The sequence below is a fragment of the Apodemus sylvaticus genome, chromosome 11, assembly GCF_947179515.1.
Source record: "Apodemus sylvaticus chromosome 11, mApoSyl1.1, whole genome shotgun sequence".
NCBI classification, from domain to species: Eukaryota; Metazoa; Chordata; class Mammalia; order Rodentia; family Muridae; genus Apodemus; species Apodemus sylvaticus.
In genome coordinates, this window is record NC_067482.1 from 34703822 (window position 1) to 34714232 (window position 10411).

At 49.2% G+C, this 10411-nt stretch overlaps 1 protein-coding gene across 2 annotated transcripts in view; it reads right to left on the reverse strand.

Annotated features, from left to right (window-relative positions):
- Positions 1-10169, reverse strand: part of Kit (KIT proto-oncogene, receptor tyrosine kinase) — a 78130-nt gene extending 67961 nt beyond the window's left edge. For both annotated transcript variants that reach the window (XM_052198620.1, XM_052198618.1), the window contains exon 1: positions 10023-10169. In XM_052198620.1, coding sequence (XP_052054580.1) covers positions 10023-10089 — 67 coding nt within the window. In that variant the 5' untranslated portion in view covers positions 10090-10169. The remainder of the gene's footprint in view (positions 1-10022) is intronic.
- Between the last annotated feature and the right edge of the window lie 242 nt (positions 10170-10411).

Here is a 10411-nt window from a genome sequence, read left to right on the forward strand (position 1 = left end):
CTCCAAAATTCCCACTGACCTTCCACTCTACCCTTGCAAGCCCAGCTCCTGTCCCTGGTCTCCTGGTTTGCCCTCTCAGACCTTTCGCTGCTTGTCCCTTCACTGGCCAGACCCCGCTGGTCATTAAGTCTAAATTCAGCAGATTTTTGTAAGACAGGCCTTCACGTTTCTTTCTTTACTCTTTGCCTCCCTGCCAGTCTGGGCTCTTGAGAGGAAAGAATGCACTAGAACACAAGCCCCCAGGACCAGGATGTTCACTGCTATCCCCCCACTCAACTTTAATAACTACTCGTCTAGACTCTGCTCAAGAGCAGCCCAACAGAAGGTGCTGCACTGGTCCTTGGCACTTCCTGTGCCAGGAGATGCCCCTTGCCCGCTGGCACCGGCTCGCCCAGCCCCTTAAGGAGAGGAGACAGTGGTTCTAAACTGGATGATAATTTTAAGTAATGTCCCTTGGAAATGCTGGAAATGTAAATTAGGCAACACATTCAGATCTAAAGAAGAAACTCACAACCCCTTCTACATATGCTAAGCTTATTTTAAAACTGGGGCGGTGGGTCCTCTTCTATCAAAGTGATGCTTTCTGGTTCCGACACAGCTGAAAGCATACCTTCTATTCCCTGTATTAAGCATATGGATTATATGAAAATAAATACAACAACATTCAAGGACAAATTTGCTACTAGCTATCCTAATGCCTTCATTTTAAGAAAACCAAAGCTGGCTGTGTGGCACGTGCTTATAATCCCAGCATTTGGGACAATGAACAGAAAGATCAAGGGATTGAAGTCCACCTAGGCAGCATAATGTGTACCAGGCTAGCCTGAGCTACATAGTGAGACCTTGTGGACTTAAAAAAAAAATTCCACATGGTATTTACCAGCCAATCAAATATAACCCATTTATTAAATCGAAAATCTTTCCAACAACAATGGAGGATATCTACACTGTGGCAATCAGGATGGAAGTGGAAACACATTTAGAATAATTCTACTGCCTAGCAATTACCTCTAAAATACCTGATAAGTTTCTCAGAGAAGAGTCTTGGCTTTTAAAGTACAATTCCGTTCCCCTTTTTAAGCACACACTAGCCTTGTAGAATGACAGCCTGCGCCACTGCCCTCAACACTTCTAACATCCACAGCACAGTCCCCCTAAATCTGCACTGGGTTCCATTCTTTGAATTCTTCCACCCAACAGACAGGGTCACTGGCGAGGTCCACTGTGGCCACCCTCCCCTCTGTTCTCAGGCACAGAGCAAGCTCTCCACTTACGAGTAGACTATTATACACATATCACAGGTAGTTTCAGAAAGTTCCCAATCCTTTGAAACACCCCAAGTCACCTGAGGCAAGCCAGGGATTCTGCCTCAGAATTTAAAGACACAACACAGGCAAAGGAGACAGGAGGATCTCCTCCTCATTTTTATTCTTCTAGTGATCTTTTCCCCACTAGGTCAAGGGTGAGGTATTATTCTCTGGCAAGTGTCAATGGCCTACATCTTCTCCTAGGTGACAGTGTTCTGCCCAATTCATATACCTAGAAATGAGTTGATTCCTGGATATATGGACTGCCTATGACATTCTTCTATTCTTTCCAATACTGTTTTAGAGAAGGTATACCTAAGAGTCTTCTAATACAGGAGTGGCCTTGAAGTCAGGTAGGAACCGGTGTGTGCCAGCAAAGACCTTACAAAAGGCCTTGCCCATCCTTGGTTTTGCTAGATCAAAAGAATTCACATTTTTAAAAAGGCTTTTAAAACCTGTTGCTTACCCCATTTCTCATCTCACTAGAGATTTGTCAATAACTGAAGAATGGGAAATCGTCTTTGCTCCTGTCAGGTGTATAGACATCTGTAATCAGGGCTGGGAGTAGCTTGCAGGGGGGGGGGAGGAACGAGGCGTGGTGCAATTAGCCATGGACTCAAAAACAACTCAGTTCAAACCCGAACTGGATTTGCATGATACATACACAGACATAATCACATGCACAAGTGCGATGCATACTTTTCCATTTTTTAAAAGTTATTTCTCTGAATAGGCAATTACTTGACCAGATTTCATTTACAAAAAATCTCATCGCATATGGCATTGTGGGAAATGCTTCAATTTCTGAAGGATTCTGAAAAATCCAGGTGCCCTACAGATTGGCCCCTATCACCTCCCACCCCATCCTCCAAAGTCTCTTTCTAGGGGAGCCTCTTGGCTTGCACAACACTTTTGCTGTTCAGACACTGACTGAATGGCAGCCCCCTCCTTCAAGATTCATTTGAGGTCCTCGAAATGCCTCTGAAGCCACCCTTCTACTCAAGGAGTGAAGCCTTATCTTCTAACCCAACTGTAAGGCATATGACCAGACTGTCACCTAAACTTGCTGACACATGACATTCCAGCGGGTCTGCCTGGCACTAATGACCTTAGAGACAGGAACCCTACCTCACACATATCATCATTCATTCATTCATTCATTCATTCTTACACCATGTTACTGGACCGGAAACTAGTGAGCGAGTGGGACTGAGGTTTCTACCACCTTACCCCCAGATCCTGGTTGATCTACTTTGAACCATGACTGTGAAATGGCCAATGGGAAAGAGAGGATGGGAAGAAGAGTTGTGGACAAGCCACAGAACAAGCAGTGCACCCGAGCAATCAACAGAGGAGGGTGGGGCTGCATCCTCACCCCGCATCCTACATCCCTGCATCCCGCATCCTACATCCCGCATCCCTGCCGAGCATCCTGCATCCAGCTGAGCTTTCTGCCTAGCCACAGCACAGGGTGGTCCCATCACACACATGAGCCCCCCCCCTCCCACCCTCAGGTGAGGATGGATCTCTCCAGACCTCAGACTTCCTCCGTTCTCTTATCCCGGCACGCCATGCACTACACGGCACAATTGGATGACCTACCCCAACAGATCAATAACCTATTTTTAGGCTGTGGCTTCCTCTCTGGCTGTTTTCCATGGAGCCAAAAACCTATGAGTCTTCACACTACATCTGAGAAGTACCCCACAGCCAGCCAAGGGAGGAAACAAACCACGGCCAGCTATTTTCCCATTTCCAAATTATGTAACAAGGATTGCAGTCCATACATGAAAGGGACATCAAGCCAAACTGAGTTAGGCAGGATGGGACCATATCAAAATGACATTTGGCTTTCCTCTATCTCCTGCAGAGATCCATTAGTCAACCATGGTAATCTTTTTCAGGCCACAATTAAAGAACTTTAAAAAAAAAAAAAAATCCCAGTTTCCTTCTGAAGCAGTGTCAGCCACTGGCGGCTTGTACCATTCTTGTCAGAGACTATAAATACTTGAAGACTGACAGCCACTAAACCAAACCTTCCTCCCCTATCATCCCAGGTCTAATAAACCCAATTTCTTTACGTTGCCTCCAAAGGTCTTGCTTCCCAAACTGCTCATCAGTTCTGTGTCTGCGTCTACACCCAAAACATTAATTTTATTCATGCCTCCACTGGACAGTTCCTTTCGTGACATCTCTCTTTCTATCATATGACCGGTACACACTTAACACAGAGGTCTTCATAATCCCCCCAAATCCTCTCATAATAGTGTCAAGCTGGAGTTTGAGACTTTGGGGTTTCATTTATTTCTGACATGGACCTGACCTGAAAAAGAATTTCATTGACATTAAGCTTTGTGTCTGTGAAATTGAGTCTGAGGGAAATGCAACCCAAGCCCAGTGGAGCCCAGCACCATGCTCTTCCCCACAAAGAGCCTCTTCCTACTCTCAGCCTGCCCAGTGACCCCTAACCACCCCCCCATCCACCTTACTCCCAGGGACCAACACCAACTAAACCCCAGTTCTCCTTCCCTTCTAGGTTCCAGGCAGGTGGTGCCAACTGGGTGCCATCTTTATCCCCCTTGGGTGTCTCGGGCTTTCTCTCTCACTTCCAGAATACACCTAACCCCCAGGGTTTCCCATCCTTGTGTCCAATACCACTAAGAGTGTAAATGAATTGTCCTTCTGTGCTGTTTCCCACGAACACATGACTCACTCTCTGAGGTGAGACCCCCTTTCCACAACAGCCCTTCAAAGTGTCCCCTTGAAAGATCATTCACAATTTCCAAAAGGTAGACCCAAGCCAAGTGCCCACCAGCTGTGAATACAGCAACAACACACGGAGCAGACACACCACGCGGAGCACAGAGACAATAGAGTGAAAGCTATTCAGCCTCAACAGGAGGGGAATCCCAACAGGTCGGTGGTACATGCATGTCCTCCTGGGACTAGAGAGACAGAGGCGGGATTATTAGGAGTTGAGTTGGTTTGGCCAACATGGTGAGACCTGTCTCAAAGAACACAAACAAACATGAAATTCTGGCCTTAAACACACAGAAGACCCCTGAAAACATTATGGTACTAAAATAAGCCAACCAGAAGAAGGCAGCCATTGTGGGGTCTACTTAGACCAGACACACACAACAGTAATAACCAGGGGATGGGTAAAGAGTTCTCTAATAGGTACAACGTTTCAGTTTTGCAAGATGAAGTGATAGCACTCATTTCATAACAATGTGAATGTACTTAGTACGCTGCACTGTACATTCCAAAATGTTAAAGGGGTCCATTTTAGGATAAACTCACATTTTAGTTAAAAAAAAAAAAAAAGAAAGAAAAGAAAAAGAAGAATGAACAAACAACAACAAAACCTTCCCTCTCCCTTCATCCTGACCTTCTAGAGTAAGGATACCCCACGTTTGCAGCAAGCCATGGCTGGTTTCCATGCTGTGCTTAATTGGACAGAAGGCAAAGCAGGTGGCCCCAACTGGTGACCTTGTTCCCAGTCAAATCCACCTTGGCCTGGCCTTCAAGGCCTTCTTCACAATCTGGACCAAGCGCAACACTAAGTAAAGTTGCCTCCCTCCCCGTGCCTTGAGGCTAATCTAATCTGGGGCCACATTTCTACCTTCTTATCCTCCATTTCCTTACCCTCCGCCATCTGACCAGACCAAAGACTAGATGTTCCTCAACATCTGAACATCTTGCTCCACGTCTTCCTTAACTCTCCCAACCATCACAGCAGCAGACGTTCTGCTCCCCTTCCTTCCGAGGTGCGTGCTGTCTTATCTCAAAGTAAGATCTCCTGTGTGGATGACTGCTATTCCCTAGTCTCTGCTAATACTGCCCAACCGGACTTGAGGCTCCTCTCTTTAAAAATGCTGCCCACCCACACCCCATACATATGCACCCCCAGTTTTACTCTGAGAGCGCCCCTCCCTCCCACCAGAGCTCCTATCTGCTGCCCCTGTGAGGACCCAGCAGGGGATTGATAAACTTCGTTAAACAGATCCACAGTGTTTGCCTAAACACTAGCCTCGCCCGCGTTTAAAGCTTGGTCCAGTGAGTGGCAGGCAGAGCCGTTAAAGCAGTGGTTTCCAGCCTGCTGTGGGTCGGAACCCAGCCAAGGGCAAGTTAGTTCACAAGGGTCTGTACTCCTGGGAAGCAGGCCAGGAAAGCCCCTCCGATTCCGGGTTTGCGCAGCTACTTACATAGAGTAAAGCGGCCCTGGGACCAGAGGAGGGGTTACCTGGATTCTTGATCCCTAAACTTTTATCCCAAACTCTGCCTTTGGGTGGAAAGTCAAATGAGGGGATATCAACTACAGAGGCAAGCACACATCACCGCTGGTAGCAGATTTAAAAAAAAAAAACAAAAAAAAAAAAAACTAATCATTCGAGCCATAAATTTCATCTTAATACCAAAAACAAAAAACAAAACAAAAAAAGCCAAAATGTACAAGCAATGTAATCTGGTTTTAGACCAGTTACATTTTTTTTTCATTCTAAGAGATTAAGCTAAAAAAGGGTGATAAAATCCAAGCACACTAGAGACCACCCACTTCCTCTGAGGGGCTCCACACTAAACCGACCTCACACAGCACCTCTAGCCATCAACCCCTAGCTTCTGCACCGTGACACCCTTCCCCTTATACAGGAGGGTTAAACATCTGGTCCCTGATCACTCTGCAGCTAAGTGGCATTCTGGGATTAAAACTCGCAGATGTTAATCCCAGAAACCCAGCTCCTAACTCTGATACAACCTGCGCTAAATAATAATCGAACTTAGTAACAGTTCTGTAGACCTGCTGGGAACCTACTGGTCACACACGGTGTGCACGGGAACCTGAGCCACGGCTGAAAGCCTGAAGCAGGGGATGGGTGGAGAGAAATGATCAGGCTGGACCATTTAGTGGGAACGATCTCCCGTGTTTTCTAAAAGCATCCAGTCAGTCGAACGAGCATGCCCAGGAGCTGGTTCCTGGCTTCAAACAACTCTCTTAATCAGAGACTAAAGTCAGACGATGACTCACACAACCATGTGCCCAAACAGTCTTGCTCCCAGGTCTCTACTACTTTTTCAACAAGAGCCTCGCTGGATTAATTAACCCTCCATCCAAATGTCTCCCTCCCCTCCCACTGACGACTTCCTTCCAAGCTCAGCTTGCCCCGTGAAAATATCGACTGGTGCTGTCGAAGCTACATATGAAATTTTGCATACTTGGATCCCTATAAATGTCTTTTAATCCCACTTTTGGAAAAGTTACCACACATGACTACAGCACTTTCCACACCCAAGCCTGCCAACTCTTGAACCTAATTCATTCTGGGGGGGGAAAAAAACCTAGACCGTGCCCTTGAACCTCCACTTCTAAGGGGGGCAGGGGGTGGCCTTACCACCTAGATCCAGCTAAGAATCGCTCTGGACACCATGGCTAGTTTGGCTCATTTCCTCAAGCTCTTCTTTAATCAGCTAGAGGATCCCGGAGGAAATGACTCAAAACTCCTAAGAGTAACTTCTAAGGACTGTCAACAAAGGTGGCGGTGCTGAAAACTCATGACCAAAACAACATCTGCAACTTCAGTGAGCACCAGGGAAGCCCACAAAATACTCAGCACAGTCCTGATGAGAATTTCTTCTGGGGGTGCAGAGAATGGACACTGTGTTTCACCGTACTTGGTCATGGCCAACAGCCACCGAGATCAGCCAGTTATCAGGGACAAATATATAATGCTGTAGTTGTTTTTTTTTTTCTTTTTACTTGAGGGGGCTGGGAATGGTTTTCAACTTCATTTTAGAGATAACTTAATCTTTCTTTCTCCCCACCAAAACCCTCATATGATAGTCTCAAACGCCCCTACCCAAGCTGTACAGTAGTGAGTCCTTATGGCAAATTAACCCACTGAAATTGAAAAGACCCAAATGTCCTAAGACAGGTAAGCATGAAGCCCTCTGACCTAAATCAGCAGTCCTGGTCCCCCAGAACCTCCAACATGGATGGGCTTATAGTAACCACTCATTAAATGCTTTTGTGAGTGTCTTACTTTACAACAGATTCTGGTGAACTGCATAAATGGTGCACAGTTGGGCATACGGAGCCGGCTGTTTTGAGCAAGTGACGTATTCTCCAACTGGAAAACAGCGGCGGAGTGGGAATACCCGCTGTAGTGATCCAACCTCCTGGACCCCCAGAAAGGCAGGCAAAGCCCTCAGTATGGGACCCGTCAGACATTTGCTGATTGTGAATCCCCACATATGCACAAAGCACACCCATGATATGATATTTAAAGCACACTAGGAAGCATGTTGAAAAAGTATGGCATACATGATTTATAACGTCATAACAAAGAATATGTGGATGGGTGGGGAAAGCCAGGAATGGGGGAGGAGTGAAATTATCGAGGATCTCTTCACGGAACCATCAGGTTATTTCCAGCAGGACCCTAAGCCAGAATGCCAGGTGCGGGAATGACTAGGGGCTTGCACCTGCAGGAAGATCTGATTCACTATTCTAGGACCATCCTGTTGAGCAGTAAATGCTGAGAATGCCCCGGAAGGAGGGGTTACTGCAGAGCAGGCACTAGTTAGCCTTCCAAAGGCTACAACATAAACAAAACCACCACGAAACTGCTTCCTGCAAAGCCAGGAACAGTCTCACTCACACACACTCACACACACATACACACACCCCAAATGGCCCTTACTTAGACTTGAAAGCAGCTTACAGAAATTCTGAACTCCCCAGATCCTTCATGATGCAAATGTCTTCAAGTACCTTCGGGGGAAACCGAAGCCCCCCACCCCACCCTCTCCCAATTTAAATGACCGCCCAAGGGCACATAACCCAAGGAGGCAGGCAGTGTGGCTGAAAAGGAGACCTGAAACTGGAGAGACAGAAAAGGGAATTACAATACACCACACTGTGTGCCAGGAATCAGACCTTCACATTTCCCTTTGCCAAAAATTTATTGGCCAGAGCACACTAATCAGGAGGAAATTGCAAACCATTGAGTCGTTTGTGTTTTTAAGAGGGAACTGTGTTTTTAAGAGGGAACTATGATCTTTGTGGTGTCCTACCTTGGTCTAACGCAGAACAAGGTGGAAAAGAGAAAGATCGCTGGGGTCATTTTCAGGTAAGCGGTTAAATATGCTTGGGAATCTGAACACTCATTTGTGACCCCTCATCTGGCGCAGAGGTCCAGATGCAAGGTTACACACACACACACAAGAAAGCCCTCTGCGGGCCTTTCTAGGGAGTGAGATCGGGAAAAGGCGATGGACTCAAAACAATTCACAGAGATGCTGGCCAGCTGACTCTTTATTCCAGCGCAAAACAATTCACAGAGATGCTGGCCAGCTGACTCTTTATTCCAGCGCGCAGATTGTCTCTAGCCTACAGCATCAAGGTAACCTTAATGGGTTTCTGATTTTCATTTGAAAATGACCTGGAGGAGAGCAAGGCTTCAGGGACTAGCCAGGCAACCGGCACAGGCAGTGCACCAGCGACACCTGGCAAAAAGGGGCAGGGCTGAGGTGCTCCAGGAGCCTGAAGATCTTCAGACCCAAGTTACCCAGCAGAGATAATTTTCCGAACAGCTTAAAGAAACAAATGCTATTTGCAGAAAGCTTTCCCCTTCTCCCCCACCCCCTAGCCTCCCCCAGGCAGCCCTGAGTATGGCTATCACGTGGGAGAGGGTGTCTGGATCTCGGGATTTCCCCCAACCCCCCCCCCCAAAAACGACCACCTGCGATTACAAGTCACACACACAGTAACCAGAGGTTTCCAAAGCTGGGGCGGGCTGACTCAGTCGTGGTACAGCGCGCACGAGATGGCAAGAACAGCTGCGTCCCCGCACGAAGTCCCTGCTACCCAGAAGCTGGCGGCCAACATAGGCTACAGCAGCTTCCCGGCGCGTGGCAGCAACGAACACCGTGCGGCTGCAGAGAGGGGCGAGCCTCTAGCACGAGATTTACAAAAGGAAAAAGTCTGCAACCTAGCGGCTGCTCGCCACACGCCCGGCTCAAGTTGTCCCCATAGCCGCCACCTACAGGCTCGCGGGGTCCCGCCCCAGAGCCTCACGCCGCGTGTTCCCCATGCAAAAGAAAAAAGAAAAAAGAAAAAGAAAAAAAAAAAAACGGGATGGGGGGGACAAGCAAGCCCGAGATTCGTCTCCACGGGTGGCGCCACGCAAAACGAGAGCGGCTGCAGTTGAGTCCCCAGCACTGTGCACAAAGAGCGCCCGCGGTGGGGAAACAGCGGCAGAAAAGGCTCTCCAACTTTGCCCGGTGTGCGTTCGGGGACCCAGGGGCTGGTCCTCCCGGGCGCGGGTCACCCACGCGCAACTTTTAACAAAAAGGAAGCTGTGGCCGCACCTCGCTCGGAGAGAGGACGCTCTCAGTGCGAAGCCCGAGGCCGCCCGCCACTGCCACCCGGGCGCAGTCGGCACAAAAGCATCACCAAACTCGCCGGCAGCCTGCAGCCCGCTGCCCGGGTTCCCAGAAGACTCTCCGCCCCGGGTCTCCACTACCCGGGCTGCGGTCTCCCAGCGCAGGTGAGCGAGGCGGGCCACCAGAGTCCCGCGGCCGCCTCCCACCTTTCGCGGTGGCTGTAACACACAAGCATGGGAAAAGCCAACAGCTACCACTCAGGACGCACCCGGGTGGCACCCCTCCCGGACCCGGGAGGGTGCAGTCCCCTTGTCTACCGCTCTTTCCCACCTGTCTGGCCACGGAGCAGGACCAACAGGACGCAGAGCAGATCCCAGGCGCCGCGAGCGCCTCTCATCGCGGTGGCTGCGCTAGACTCTGAGCTCCTCTCTCCGCTACAGCTCTCGCCCAAGTGCACGGAGCGCGGCAAAGCCGAGCCCCCAGAGCCACTAGCGGCGCGCGACAGCCCCTCCTCCAGCCCTCCTCCCAGCGCGTGGCCACGCCCCTCCCCTCTCCCGCCCGGGTCGCACTCCCTCCCGCTGCCTGGTGCCCGGGGCTCTCGGGCTGGACTATGCTGATCCCGGGGGGCGCTGTGCCCTCTAAGACCTGGCGCCCCCATAGACCCTCCACCCCGGATCCTATTTCTCCCAACACTCTGCCTCCCTCGGTGGTCCTTCGGC